The 15,562-nt window shown below is 44.9% G+C and overlaps 1 protein-coding gene across 2 annotated transcripts in view; it reads left to right on the top strand.

Annotated features, from left to right (window-relative positions):
* The first annotated feature begins 297 nt into the window (after positions 1-297).
* Positions 298-15,562, top strand: part of SLC36A1 (solute carrier family 36 member 1) — a 67,362-nt gene continuing 52,097 nt past the window's right edge. The window contains exon 1 of one of the 2 annotated variants that reach the window (XM_047092268.1): positions 298-544. In XM_047092268.1, coding sequence (XP_046948224.1) covers positions 433-544 — 112 coding nt within the window. In that variant the 5' untranslated portion in view covers positions 298-432. The remainder of the gene's footprint in view (positions 545-15,562) is intronic. The other variant, XM_047092259.1, reaches the window with a different exon arrangement.

Here is a 15,562-nt window from a genome sequence, read left to right as displayed (position 1 = left end):
CAGAGTCTTGTGAGCCAGATGAAGGTGTTTAGAATAATATCCTCTCCAACAGAAAGACCTTGATTATTTTCAAGTGGAAAGGTGTGCTTGGTTTTTTCTGTTGCTGCTGTGAGGTAGGGACCTGGAAGTCCCAAAGCAAAGGCCGAATCATTTAAGTTTTCACTAACTTGGTTGATTTGGAGAAAGCTGCTCAAAGCTCAAGCTGGGCTATCTCTGGCCATCTGTGTTTCTGCTCCAGGGCTCTGCCTGCTTACAGTTATCTGCCAGAAACATAAGGAACGCATAGAAGCCCAGGTGATCCACAACCAGGAAGAAGAACACGATGTACCCGGGTGTTCGGAGGAGATTATTATAAAAAGGAGGAAGGCAGAGAGAATATGGGGCCACCTCGTGTGTTGTGTTATCAGCCCCTGCCTCACCTCTCCTACTTGGATGCCATTGCCACCTACAGCCACAGCTATGAAGGCCTGCAGCAGCCTCAGACCTCCTCCAGCTCCAGAAGGCACAGGAATGACCCTGGAAGGCTCATTACCCCCATGTCCAGGTATGTTTTTAGGCAGAAACTTTGTGTCCAGGTAGTTATGGAGTCAAGACCTGCCTTGGCCTCCCTATCCCATTGCCTGCTGCCCAATCTCATCTGCTTGGAGAAGGAAGGCTCTGTCCTCCTGCAAATTCCAACTGGCTTGACTTGGACACTGAACACTTGCTCGGAATTGGCCATCCTTTCCCCCGTGGAATGAATCTGTTTCCACTCTTGTCCTTCCAATCTATGCTCCACATAGCAGCTCTAGTGGTCTTTTAAAAACTCATTGATTATATCATGCCCTTCCTCTGCTTCAAGAGGGGACTTTTCTCTGCTCTTGAATTAACATTCTGATGCATGATTGGCTCTTGCCTGCCTTTCCACTTTTTCCTTCTACAGTCTCTTCCTCCTCAGAATGCTTCGCCAGCTTCTGAAGGGCTCTGAGTTCTTCCCACTTCATGGCCACTGGCAATACCATTTCCTAAGGAAGTTCTCCTTTGCCTCTTCAAGTGGTTGCTCTTACTTGTGCTCCAGATCTTGGTTTAAACCTCACCTCTTTAGACAGGTTTTCCCCAACCCCCTATAGCTCTTATTAATTCATAATTTTCCTTATGTACTTTCCATCTCTACTGCTAGGTAATAAAACTCCATCAAGGCAGGAGTCATGCCTGTTATATTTACTCCTGTCTCCCTAGCACCTAGCATGGGGGCTGGTCTAGAGTGAGTACTCAGTGGATACTTGTTCAGTGAGTGGGTGAATGAATTAATGAGCAAATGGATCCTTGGTTTCTCGGTGAATGGACTCCTCTTCTAGAAAGTACACACAGTCCATGTGACTTTGAGTCATTGTATACTGGCTGGCATTCCCTGATGTTCAGGGTCATGAGCCATCTCAGACTGGCCCAGGGCCTCCTCAGCTTGACCCCTTTTTGCTTATATCACCTTCTGGTTTCTTGGCCCTGGCCACTTCAACCACTGGAACTGGAGGGTCTCTACTGCCCATTTCCTACCCCCTGGTCCAAGGCAAGCTGGACCTAGGCTCTTTCTGTTTAGACAGGTCCACAATTAGCAGAACCAATAGGGTTAAATAGATATGTTCACAGAGTACCCCAAATCACACTTACAGCAAAATGTGATCTCAAACGGTATTTATTAATGATTGCCGGTAAAGGTTCAACCCCAGCATGACACCCATTGAATTAAGAGTGATTTGTTTCACACTGTGAAAGCAGTATCCAGTAGCCTCATTATTTAATCTTTTGAATTCCAATGACTACGGAATAGTGGGCAGTGGGGGGACAGAGAGGAAGAAGAGCTGACACAAAAAAACCAAAAACCAAAACACACACACACACCCCCCACAGCTCTGCTGTCAGAATGTCCCCTGACTGCAGGGAGAGGTGACTCCAGACTCTAGCCACCCAGAATCAGCTAATCCACACTCAGAGTAACTAACAGTTGTTCTTTCCCAGGAGAACTAGGAGCTAAGTGCATTTAGATCACATGTTTACCCAGAGTTGTGGTTTTTGGCCTGTTATGATTCACTGTGTGACTTTGGGCAAGTTATTCCCTGTTTTGAAGGTTCACTTTCCCCATCTGCACTTTTAGGGGGCTGGGTTCTAGAAACTCCTGGCTCTGACCCTGTGAGAGTCCATCTTGGCCCATATGCAAGGCTCGAGTCTTGGTTATTGTTCCGTTGCTGTCTTCCTTTCAGGATTAAAGAAAATCTTCCCGTTAAGCACAGGAAATGTCAATTTTTTATATATATATTTGTTTGCTCCTAGAGGCCACTTCTATAGTCAACAGTGTATGGTTGTTTCTCAAACTTTCATACGCATCAGAATCATCCAGATATCTTGTTAAAAGACAGATTGCTGGGGCCCATCCCCAGAGTTTCTGATTCACTTGCTCTGGGATGGGACCCCAAAATGTGCATTTCTAACAAGTTCCCGGGTGACACTGATGCACCTGGACTGGAGACCAACTTTGAGAACTACTTTAGGACACTCAAAAGTGTTGATATTAATTAAGTATGTGTTTCTGAGGGACAGATATCAACATTGGACTAGAGGCTGTCTGAGACCTCAGTGGGACTCACCATCCTACTCTGTTCCAGGCAAGGAGAGGACAAGGTACCCCTCCAGGGGGCATGGTCCCAGAGCCAGGTATAGGGGCTGGCCACCAGGGCTGCCTCATCATATCCCCATGGTTCATAAAGGGCCCATTAAGTCTAAGGGAGAGGGCACAGGAAATGGGTCTTTGTTGGGTTTAGCAGCATATCGTGAGATGAAAGCAAGGCAGGCCGTTAGCACAAGGCTGCATGGAAAGGTGAAAGGTAGATGTATGGCAGAAATGCTAGGTGCTAATGCCCACTGGTGCCCACTCTGCCTCCTCACTTCCCTGAAGGGTCTCCAAAATCATCTACAACTCACTAAACATTTAGTGAGTGCCTACTGAGTGTTTGCAGCTGTGCAAGGCACTAGGGTACATATTATTGAATAAGAGAGGCAGGGCCCCGTCCTCCTGGAGCCGTCTGCTAAGCAGATTAACAAGTCGCATGTACTCACTGAAAGCATGGTGACAGACACTCAGGCCAGAGGGGGCAGGGCACTTGTCCAAAGTCACACAGCGAGCTGACCTCTGGTCTCCTGGCTCCCACCACAGTGATTTTCCTCTTTTACGCTGCTGCTTCCCTGAGACCGCATAACTTGCTGGTCTTTGTGGTAGCAATGAAGATAATCATGCACGCTGCCTCTTGTTGCAACGATTTTTACCAGGAGCGTAGGGACTCATGCTCCTCTGGGCTCATCAGAATTTCAGGGAAATATAACAAGGAATGTGACTTCTTTGCCATTTAATTAAAAAAATACAGCGGTGATGAATGCCTATTATAAAAAGGTCAAAGAGTCTAGAAATATATACAGAAAAAAGGAACATCCCTATTTATATCCTCCCCTGTCTCATTCCAATTTCATTCTCTTCCTTCTTTCCTCAAAAGTAGCTACTTTTCACAGTGTGGTGTGCTCACGTCCAGACCTTTTCTATGCATTTGTAAACATTATGTACACTAATTTATAAACATTGTATATATAAGCAGGCACTTAAAAGTGAGTTTTAAAATCATATATGTATAATATATATATTTTTTTAGATTTCAAATATACCTTCATTTCTTCTGAAAATGGAGGTATTCTTGGTAAAACTTCGGCTACCACACCACCCTTCAGACCAAATTCTGGCACAAGTTAACATAAATAAAACACACCATAAGGTCCTTTACAATTTACAAATGAATATCATATAGATTTTTTACTTAATCGTCAAAGCTATCCTATGAGGTAGATTCAACTGAATGTCTTACGACAGTTTTTCTACAAGAAAACCGGTGCTCATAGAAATTGAGGGAATTGCCCAGTGAACCACAACACCCAAGAAACAAAGCTAGATCTCAAACCCAGCCCTTTTGCCTCCAAATGATTCCCATTGCATTGTGCCCTATACTATGTCCCAGTGGATTTAGCAGGTTTCTTCATTCCAGTGTTGAGCCCAGTGTTGTGAATATCGTCCGTCTCTGCCAAACAGCTCTTAAATAAACTGGCTAAAGCCATTCTGCATTAAGGGTATGGTAGAGCTGGGGCAAAGCATATATAATAGTGTTTTTTAAATTGTGTGTGTAAGGTGAAAAGTGGACACTGCTTTTGTGATAGAAACTGCAGAGACAAAAACTGAATAAGCTCTTGGCTGATGGGGCATGACTGAGAGGCCTTGTTCTGGGATGTGCGTAAAGAAAAGTGGCAGGAAACAGGGCAAACCATGGCGGTGGAACTAAAGCAAAGCAAGCCTTGTTTGCAAGGAGGCTTGAAGGCTCTCCCTGTAGCAGAAGTAGTGGGCACAGGGGTGCTTGGGGGGCTCAGTAGGTTGAGTGTCGGACTCTTGATTTTGTCTCAGGTCATGATTCCAGGGTTGTGGGCTTCAGCCCTGCTTGGGGCTCCTCGCTGAGCATGGAATCTGCTTAAGATTTTCTCTCTCCTCTCCCTCTGCTCCTCCCCCCTGCTTGCATGCACTCTCTCTCTCTAAAATGAATAAGATAAAATAAGATAAAAAGAAGTGGTGGGCATAGTTCACCAGGACACCCACACAGTGCATGGCCACGAAGCTTATCACCAGCAGACAGAGAGGACCCAGCCAGAGATGGGGATGTGGTCAGAAGGAAGAGAGTTAAGTAGGTATGTTAGGATGAAAATACAGGACAAAAATGGATTGGACAAGAGAATGGGAAGACAAGCCATAGATTAGGAGAAAATATTTGCAAATCACTGAAGAAGGACTGTTACCTACATTAACATTCAACAATAAAAAAAGCAATCTAATTAAAAAGGCAAAAGACTTGAACAGACACCTCACCAAGGAAGACACACAGCAGGCGAAAAAGCATATGAAAACATGCTCCACATCATATATCATCAGGGAATTGCAAATTAAAACACTACACACCTGTTAGAATGGTCAAAATCCACCACCTGACAACATCAAATGCTGGCAAGGATGTGGGGCAACAGGAACTCTCACTCTCTGCTGGTGGGAATGCCAAACAGCACAGCCACTTTGGAAGACAGGTTGGCCGTTTCTTACAAAGCTTACAAAACATTCTTACCATATGATTCAGCAATAATGTTCCTTGGTATTTACTCAAATGAGTTGCAAACTTATGTCAACACAAAGATCTATATATGAATACTTAGAGCAGCTTTGCTCATAATGGCCAAAACTTAGAAGCGACCATGATGTCCTTCAGTAGGTGACTAGATAAACTGTGAGACATGCGGACAGTCTGAATATTATTCAGCACTAGTAAGAAATGAGCTATCAAACCATAAAAGACATGGGAGAAACTTAAATGCATATTACCAAGTGAAATCAAGCTGGTATGAAAAGGCTACTTACTGACTGATTCCAACTATACGGCATTCTGGAAAAGGCTAAACTATGGGGACAATAAAAAGATCAGTGTTTGCCTGGGGTGAGGTGAGAGAGGGTTAGGCAGAGCACAGTGGGTTTCTAAGACAGTGATACTATTCTGTATGATACCACAGTGGTGAATACCTGTCATATATTTGTTCAAGCCCACAGAACACACACCACCACGAGCGAACCCTAACATAAACTATGGATTTTGGGTGACGATGATGTGTCAGTGTGGATTCATTGATTGTGACGCACGTACCACTCTGGTGGGGGATGTTGATAGCGGAGAGACGTGAGTGTGTTATGGTAAGAGGTATACAGGAACTCTGTACTTTCTGCTCAATACTGCTGTGAACCTAAGACTGCTTGAAAAAAATAAAGTCTATTAAAACAAAACAAAACAAAACACCTGAATATTTAAGAAACGTGGACAGGGGGATCATGAACTCTGCAGTTTGACATTATTGATATAAGTATATAACTAGTCAGTCTCACATGGACAGACAATAAGACCCTACAGAGAGCAGACCAGAGAAGTAAGTGGCCATGAGTAGAGGAGGGACAAGAAAAAGGAGTGGCCCTAACCCCTCCTGTCATGGGCTCTATCAGAACACTAGAGACTCGTACTAGGTGGCTGTATGTATTTGTGCTGCTGATAAAATTATGCTAATCAAAAAAAGCGTGTGTGTGTGTGTTGTGTGTGTGTGTTGTGTGTGTGTGTGTGTGTGAGAGAGAGTGTGTGATTTGTAACCCTCCCCTCCCCCCACCCCCTGCCCCCCGGCTTGTGGGGCAATAGAACAGACCCTGACTTGGGAACTCAGTTGCCTGGTCTCCATCGTGGCATCGCCTCTGGTTTCCTGAGGCAGACGAGGTGATGTTAGTGGGCACAGGGGGTGGCTAGCGCCCTTCTCAGTCTCCAGGCTGTGTCTCCGGGCCCCGGCTGGCACAAGCAGAAGTGAGTTCGGTGTGCTGCAGTGACCCTCCTGGATCTGTCGTTCATCCCTGTTCCCTTGGCACAGCTGCTAACTCTAGATCTAATTGTACTCAGGGTTCCAGGACAGGAAGCCTGACCTTAACTTAGGGGTGTTCTGGGGACAAGCGATACAGAGCATTTCCTCTGCCTTTCCTGTGATCTCTTGAGGACAAAGCTTCTCATAAAATGGGTCAGGTTGTGACAGAAGACCCACGGGATGCCAGCACCAGGCTCAGACCTGCCCTGCACAGGCTCTGAGGGAGAAGTGCCTCATGCAACCCTCTCAACGCCTCGGAAAGCAATAGGATTTATTCTCACAATGCTACCTGTGGCTCAGAGATGGGACAGTTGGCCCAAGGTCACACAGCTACGGTGGGAATAGCAGAGCCGGGATGGGGGTGAGTGCATTTTCCTGTGGTCTTACACAGGACATCTTGGAATCTCAGAAAGTCATTCGTTTCAATATTCTCTTCCCTCACATACAATGCTTCAATTGTCCTACTACAGTCCCCCTCTATAGGCAAACCTCAAGCAGACTGGCCCCTTAAACCTTCAAGGACAGATGATAATTTATCTTCCTAAAAAATCTCTGTCCATAACGCAACCTTCTTTAAAACTCCTTCTAGGTGGGGCGCCTGGGTGGCTCAGTCGGTTAAGCGTCCGACTTCAGCTCAGGTCACGATCTCGCGATCTCTCGGTCCGTGAGTTCGAGCCCCGCGTCGGGCTCTGGGCTGATGGCTCAGAGCCTGGAGCCTACTTCCGATTCTGTGTCTCCCTCTCTCTCTGCTCCTCCCCCGTTCATGCTCTGTCTCTCTGTTTCAAAAATAAATAAACGTTAAAAAAAAAAAATTAAAAAAAAAAAACCTCCTAGGATTCAACAGTACTCATTCCCCTAAAAAATCTTCCCTTACCTGCAATTTAAGAGATTGATAAAGAGGATGTCGCCTCTGTCTGATCATTCATTTTGCAAACCTATACTGGCTCCTTGTGCCCAGTGATAGGCTTGGGAGGACGCAGAGGTAAATGAGGCCTCGTCATTGTCCTCAGACTGCTCAAGGTCTGAACAGCGAGTCTGATCCATGCTAGAATTAGCTAACCTTTTCAGCAAATAATTGCTATTTGCCAGGCACCATGTTAAGTGCTTTGCATGACTCAACTTAATTGGTCCTTAACACAATCATCTGAAGTAGAAACTATTATTATCCCCATTTGACAGATGAGAAAATTGAGGCTAAGACAGGTTGAGTAACTTGTTGCAGGTTATATAGCTAGTAAGTGGCAGAGCTGGGATTTGAAGTCAGTTCCATCTGATGCCAAAACCAGTGCTCATTTCCACAATGTTCTACTGACCCAGGTTAATGTCAAACCTGGGATTCTTTGATTCTGCTGGCAAAGACTTGGCCTGTCTTCTTCAGTAGAGGCAGATAATGCTTTATAGGTGTCCTCACTGACAACACCATTTCTCCAAAGAGTAGCTCAGACGCTACCTCTAATGCAAGCCTTCCCTGCTTTGACCATCTGGAAAAAATACCTTTCTCTTCTGGATCCTTGATTTCACTCATGCCATTCTGTCTGGGATTTCAGCTATGTGTGTACATATCTTCCTCTGTGAGTTGCGAGAGCCTTAGAGGATCGTGTCTCATGTTCATTATTGTAGCCCCATTATGACTGGGTCCTCAATAATGTTGAAAGGATCCCTAAAAAGTTATGCTTATATCAAAAGCATTATCTTCAAGGAACATTATTGTTGCCCATCTCTACACCTCTCTTTGCCTGTCAAAAATGGAGAAGAGCCCAGATTTAGCTATTTGAGCGATTGAAAAGAAGGAAAGAATTCCCACAAAAGTCTCAAGGTACAAGATCCTAGACGCAGGAGCTACTGTTGGGGAGGAAAGGACATTTACAAGATCCCACTGGCCTCCTTAGACAGCAGGAGCCCTGGTGGGAGAGTTGCTGAGCCCTGCCTGGGAGCCCCTGGGACATTCCTTGGGCTGCACCATTCAGGGACTGGCTGCTGGCAGAGGTGCCCCCAGCCCCAGGCAGGTGGATACATCACTCTTCAGCTCCAAACACTGTGTGTGAGGGGTGGAGAGCCTCCATCGCTTGGCAAAAGCTTGAGCAAGAACAGCCTTGGCATGTAGGAGCTGCAAGGCCCAGCTCTCAGCTGCTTGAGCCTTAGAAGCCTCAGGAACTTCAGTACAGCTCCACCCCACTGGCCTGGAGTGATGCAGGCTCTGATCCTCAGGAAGAACAAAAGACCAAAAGCACGAATGAATGCGCTTTTCCTCCACTCCCACAGAGACTTCTCACCACTGCTCTAAGAGTCTGTTCTTTTCCTTCTACCAGTACTGATTGAATGCCCACGTGCCAGGAACTTTTCTGGGTGCTGAGGATCCCCCGGTCCCAGGCAGTGTGGTGCCTGTTTTCCAGGAGCTTAGTTGGACACCATGAATATTACTCAGGGTTTGTCATAAATAAGTAAAAGTTTCAACTGTAGTAAGTGCTCTGAACACTTGAGTGTAATAAAAGCAGTTGGCTCTTGCAACGAGGTCAGCAAAGGTTTTCCCGAGGAAGAGGGAAGTCCTCTGCGTGGCAATGTTCTTTTCACCTCCTTGCTCTAATTAAAATGTGGCTCCCCTGAGGTCACCATTTTCTCTGCAGGTCACTGCTTCCAGATAGTTTGCCCTTCACCCCACCTTAAACACTCACTCCCCCCATCATAGCCTAGGCCTTGTCATCACCGGAGACTACACCACCTTCAAAATCTCTACTGCAAACATCCTATTCTCTAGATGGCTTACCAACTCCTATCAGTCCATCTTCTATCCATGAGTCTGCAGACCGCACCAGATCTTTGACATCAGGGCCCCCAGTCTACCAGTGCTACTCTGCTCCCTATCTACTGCTCGTCCCCTCATACCCTCACTGCCATCTTAACCCAGCTATTAGACAGTCATTGCAGTCACCCCTGCCACTCACTCTTATCCGTCTTATCCCTTTCCTTGTATTGGGTCCAACTTTCAAAGCCGTAATACTGGGTAGATGCAACTTCGCCTCTACTTTGAGACTACACCCAAGCAGTTGAATATGGGTTGAGAAATATACACAGATTTGCCAGCTGGTTGCATCTTAAATTTATGAACACGACCCTCAGGTGGGTCCCAGCACTGTTGGGCAGATCTATGACCTATCTTGTTTCTGTTGCTTTCCCATTCTTCAGGAGGACTGTTTCTTATCTCTTCTCTTGATTCAAACCTCCAGTATTCTCCCCTTTTCACTCTCAGCTGATGACATTGTTTTTATTTCATTGAGGAAATAGAAGCAATCAGAAGAGAACTTCCTTATCCTCCACCCATGGAATCTACCCACTGACCTGTGTCTGAATCATATACCAGGCTTTTCTCCCACAAAAATAGGTAAACTGTCCTCACCTGTCGTTAAGTTCCTTTATCTTGCACACTGATCTCCTCCCCTTCCCTTTACTTAACCAAGAGTTTTGCTCTTGCAATGATCCTTCCTTCTCTCTTGGACCATCAAAATTCCCCTTCCTACTGCATTGTTCCAATGAACATATAAACATAATAGAGTAACTGTTCTCTCATCTGTCTGTTCTCTTTCATAGCACAACTCCTCGAAAGAGGTGTCTCTACTCACTCTCTCCAATTTCTCACTTTCCATTCTCTTGAATCTATTCCAGTAGACTTTGATCCTTATTACTTCATTGAAACTATTCTTGTCAAGGGTAACAATGCCTTGCATTCCGAAATCCAGTGGCTAAACCTGAGTTCTCATCTTGTCTTAGCTGGAGTAGAGATTTCAGTCTTTTTACACTTACAGTTTTCACCACAATGGTGGATAGACTGTAAGGTGCCACCTCTGTTGATATTCACGGTATTCGTGCTCTTGTATATCCCCTCCCCTTGAGTGTGGGTGGGGCCCATGCTTGCTTCTGACTAACAGAATGTGGCAAAGGTGATGGGATGTCACGTTCATGATTACATTATGTCATCTAAGAATTTATATAACCAGCAGACTCTCTCTAGAGTCCTCAAAGCTCAGCTGGCTTTGGAGAAGTGGCATGTTGGAAGGCTCACATGGCTAGGAGCTGAGGGCCAACAAGAAGCCAACTGCCAATGAGAAGCTGAGGATTTCAGTCCTACAATAGCAAGTAAATGTACCAACAACCCAAGTGAGCTTGGAGGAAGATTGTTTGGCAGTTGTCCTTCCAAATGAGAACACAACCCAGCTAACACCTGACTACAGCCTTGTGAGTTCCTGTAGGCAGAGGACCCAGTTAAGCCACCCCTGACCCACAGAAACCATGAGACAATAAAAGTGTGTTGTTTTAAACCACTAAGCTTGTGGTAATTTATTACACAGCAATAGAAAGCTGATATAACTGCTTATCTTTTATATGAGGTCATTGCTATGTTTTTTCCATAATGGCATCTTATATTGGATTTTTTAAAGACTCAGATACAATTTATTTGCTTATCAAACGGGTACCATTCTGTGTCTTCATATGCAAATGGTAACCATAGAACCCTAGGGTCTAAGTGAAGGTCATCGGAAGTTACCAAGTATGACCTTGAATGAACACCTTTGTCTCGCAGAGGCTGTTTCCCATGTGTAAATGAATGGGTTGCAGCAGACCATCTCAGAGAAACTCTGAGGTGTGATACATAATGATTCTCTGGCTGACCTTGGGCCCGCCCAGTCATCTTTGGAAGGAGGAAGATTTGGGAGGTGAGCTTCCTTCCCCTATTCATTTCAGCAGCTAGGGGCGGAAGCCCAGACTGAAAGGGATTTGCTAAGTCAATGGTAGAGCTGGCCTCAGCCCTTTCCTTCGAGCTCCTATGTCAGTGCTTTTTCAGTGGCAACAGGAGGCCCTTCTCTCTTCTCAGCTCTCCCAGGCCCTTTGTTAGCATTGTGAGGTAAAGTCAAGGTCTGCCCACCCTACAGATGGGGCTTTGGGGGTTTGCTCCAGATCTCTCGGACCCTTGCCTGGGTCCAATCCTGGGAATATTCCTTGTCCAATGGTGCCTCTTCCTGCCTTATTTCAGGAGGACCTACCAGTTGGCCTTATCTTGTGCCAAGGAAGCTGTTGGCTGAGTAAAAGGTTAGGAGAAGTTCTGTGGATGAGGGGGAATCTGTAAGCAGGTTTCAGGTAGGGCGGGGGCTATAGCTTTGGAGAACCTGAGCCCAATAAGCTCTTGGAAACTTCCCCCCAAACAACCTTACTTTAAAAACTAATACTGGGGCGCCTGGGTGGCGCAGTAGGTTAAGTGTCCGACTTCAGCCAGGTCACGATCTCGCGGTCCGTGAGTTCGAGCCCCGCGTCAGGCTCTGGGCTGATGGCTCAGAGCCTGGAGCCTGTTTCCGATTCTGTGTCTCCCTCTATCTCTGCCCCTCCCCCATTCATGCTCTGTCTCTCTCTGTCCCAAAAATAAATAAACGTTGAAAAAAAAAATTTTAAAAACTAATACTCAAAATAAAACATACACACCCAGGTTTAGACTATTAATATTTTAACCAGAGGATTTATAATAAAAACTGGAGTCTTCTCATCTAACCTTCTCCATGAAAAGTCCCTCTTTCTGTGGCTAAGCTTTTTTAACATCTGTTTTTTCAGTTCTCTAGTTTTCCATCTCTCTATACAATATAATGAGTTTTCAATTTATTAATACAATGTTAGTGCAAATTTATACCTGTTTTAGTTATTTACCTTTATAGCTTTAAATTATATAAGCATAGAGATAAATTTATTGTCAATTACAAATATTTGTACTGGTTTTTTATTGCTGTTGCAACAAATTACCACAAGCACAGCGGAGTAAAAGAACACAAACATTCTCGTACAGTTCTGGAAGTCAGAAGTCCTAAAATCAAGATGTTAGCAAAACTGTTCTTTCAGGAGGCTCTAGGGAGTATCGGCTTCCTTTTTCTCCCAGCTTCTAGAGCCTCCCACATTCCCTTGGCATGCAGCTCCTCCTTCCATCTCCAAAGCCAGTAGAATAGCATCTTGCCTCTTCCCTGACCTTCTAGCCTCCCTCCTGTAAGAGCCCTTGCGATGTCACCAGGTCCATCCGGATAATCCAGGATAATCTCCTCATCTCAGAACCCTTACTTTAATCACATCTGCAAAGTCCCTTTTGCTGTCTAAGCGTTGCGGGGATAAGGATGTGGACATCTCTGGAGACCATTACTCTGCCTACTCCATCATACATCCCAGTTTACCTGGAGCAGTCCCACTCTATGCCGATTGTCCTGATGCAAATATTAACAAGGCCCCTTTCATTCTCAAAAGTGTCTCCATTTGAAATCATACCGATACTCTACTTATCCAGCGTTTCCCAGTCTTTTTTATATCGTAACATGTAGAAAATAACAAAGCCTGTTTATGGTTAGAGCTAACTGTCTCAGGAGCTCTAGCCACTTTGGGACCTGCCTGGCTGCTTCAAGGGGCAAGAGTATCAATACCTCAGCACCCCATAACCCATTTGTGATACCCCATTGGCCATCGCACAGCACTGGGAAAGTCTTCCTTCCATTAAAGCAGTATAATACGTTTAAAGCGTGCTCTTGTGATGCCCTCCTGTGTGAGCAGCCTTTGGTTCCAAGGGTCTCACACATGTGAATTGACGCTCCTGTCATTGTAATCCTGGGGGCTAGTGCAGGTTGTCGGACTGATGCACCCCTTGCCATCTTTTCACCTGCGCCTCCCAGTTCTGTGTCTGCAGAATCTTCTGTCCCTCACACACTCTCCCAGGCATCAGAATGCCAATATTGGTGGCACAGCACTCGTCCTGGATTCACAGGAGGGGCTCTTGAAGCACTCGTACATTTTTTTCTCTGGGACTCCAGAGTGCCTAAGTGTCTTAGCTTTGTAACATACTCTTCTTTCTTTAAACGTACTCCATTTACCGCAGAAATACTCGTGGTAAAACATCTTATCATTATCACTGCCTTTCAGATCATTATAAAAATCACAACAGCTTGGCCAAGAGGCACATTATAACGGGTCGATCTGGCACCAGCACTTTTCCTATGTACTTGAGCCGGTATTTGTTTCCTTAGCAGGGTCTTTGCTTTAAATTGCTGCTTTTCATTTCCACTCTGTTCCTAATTTATTTTCCAGGATGCACTCTCCCTAGTCCTCAGCATGTGGTGTCATGATGGTGTTCAGCCTTCGTTATAGGAATATTATGTCTTCCAATACCCATGCCCAAACTGAGGATTTTAGAATTCATTTTTCAGCACTTGTGCCGCTTAATGAATCCTTGAATTGTATCGTTATGGCTTACAGAATGTTTTAAATTATACTAATGATGAATGCTCATGCTACAGCTAGTAACTACTCAGACCTCTCACACAAGTGCCATGTGACCAGGGCATTTCTCTCTGTATTCTCACAGAAGGACCAGGTGGGCACTTCTGTGTCCCAGCCAAAGTGGCCGCCGTATGGAAGTTATAGTGTAGCACAATTCACTGTGCCCTTCTGAGCATCAGTCTGGCTATTATGACATACTTTGTGAAATTTTGAATTTGGGTGGGATTCTAAAGGCTGTAAATTCTACATACAAAGTGGATCTTTACTAATATTTTTATATAACACTACCTTAAATTCACGTAACTCATGTGCATACAGACTGTGTCGTGTGCATATGCACCCTGGTTGTTTTTTTTTTTTCTTAACAAAATGTAATCATTCTCTATATGTTATTTTGTTACCTTTGTATGATGTGGGGGCCAAGGGCTGCGAAGCAAGGGCTCTTTGCTAGAGCAAAGAGACACATGACCTGTGTGAGACTCTGGGTGCATCGCTCCTCCTCTCTGGGCCTTGGTTTCCCCACCAAAGGATAGGGGGCTGGATTCACTGATCCTAGAGGCCTGCTCCTGCCATTGTCTTCCTGGTCTTGTAGAAGGCAGTTCTACTCTTCCTGTGGTTCAGTCCAAAGTATTTATCTCCTCTTTCTCATACTCCATTTCCTCCCATCGACATTTAACATTTCCAATCTACCATAAAACTATTTTTCAGAAATTGACCACTTCTCACCATCTTCACTGTGCTTATTCTTGTCAAATCATCATAATCTTATTCCAGATTATAGAAACTGCCTCCTGACTGGTCTCCCCTTTCTGCCCATGCCTAAATCAACCCAATAGGCAGAGCATCCTTTTTTTAAAAAAAAAAATTTTTTTAACGTTTATTTACTATTGACAGACAGAGAGAGATAGAGCATGAGCATGGGAGGGGCAGAGAGAGGGGGAGATACAGAATCCGAAGCAGGCTCCAGGCTCTGAGCTGTCAGTACAGAGCCCGATGCGGGGCCCAAACTCACAAACCGTGAGATCATGACCCGAGCCGAAGTTGGATGCCCAACCGACTAAGCCACCCAGGCGCCCCCAGAGCATCCTTTTAAACCCAAGTCAGACCATGGCATTCATCTGCTCAGACTCCTCCAATATCTTCCTATCTCACTCAGAGTAAGAGCCAAAGTCCTTAAAATGGCTCACAGAGCTTTATACGGTTTTCGCCCACTTGTGCTTGCTCTGGCCTAATTTACTTCTCTTGCCATAGCTCATTCTGCTACAGCCACACTGACCTCCTTGTATTTGTTTAATTCTAATATAGTTAATGTACAGTGGTATATTAGTCTCAGGTGTACCGTATAGCGATTCAACACTTCCATACATTACTCAGTGCTCATCATGATAAGTGTGCTCTTAATCCCCTTTTCACACCACCCCCCCCACCTCCCCTCTGGTAACCATCAGTTTGTTTGCTATAGTTAGGAGTCTGTTTCTTGGTTTGTCTCTTTCTTTCTTTGTTCATCTCTTTTGTTTCTTAAATTGCACATAGGAGCGAAATCATATGGTACTTGTCTTACTTATTTCACTTAACATTATATCCTCCGGGTCCATCCATGTTGTTGCAAATGGCAAGATTTCATTCTTTTTCATGGCTCAGTAATATTCTGTTACATATACATACCACATCTTCTTTATCTATTCATCTGTCAATGGACACTTAGGCTGCTTCCATAATTTGGTTATTGTAAATTATGTTACAATAAACACAGGGGTGCAAATATCTTTTT

This window comes from Lynx rufus, unplaced genomic scaffold (genome assembly GCF_022079265.1).
Source record: "Lynx rufus isolate CCGP_SWC_20201006 ecotype Redwood Valley unplaced genomic scaffold, mLynRuf1.p SCAF_1, whole genome shotgun sequence".
Taxonomy (NCBI): Eukaryota; Metazoa; Chordata; class Mammalia; order Carnivora; family Felidae; genus Lynx; species Lynx rufus.
This window is presented reverse-complemented; position numbering and strand designations above follow the sequence as displayed.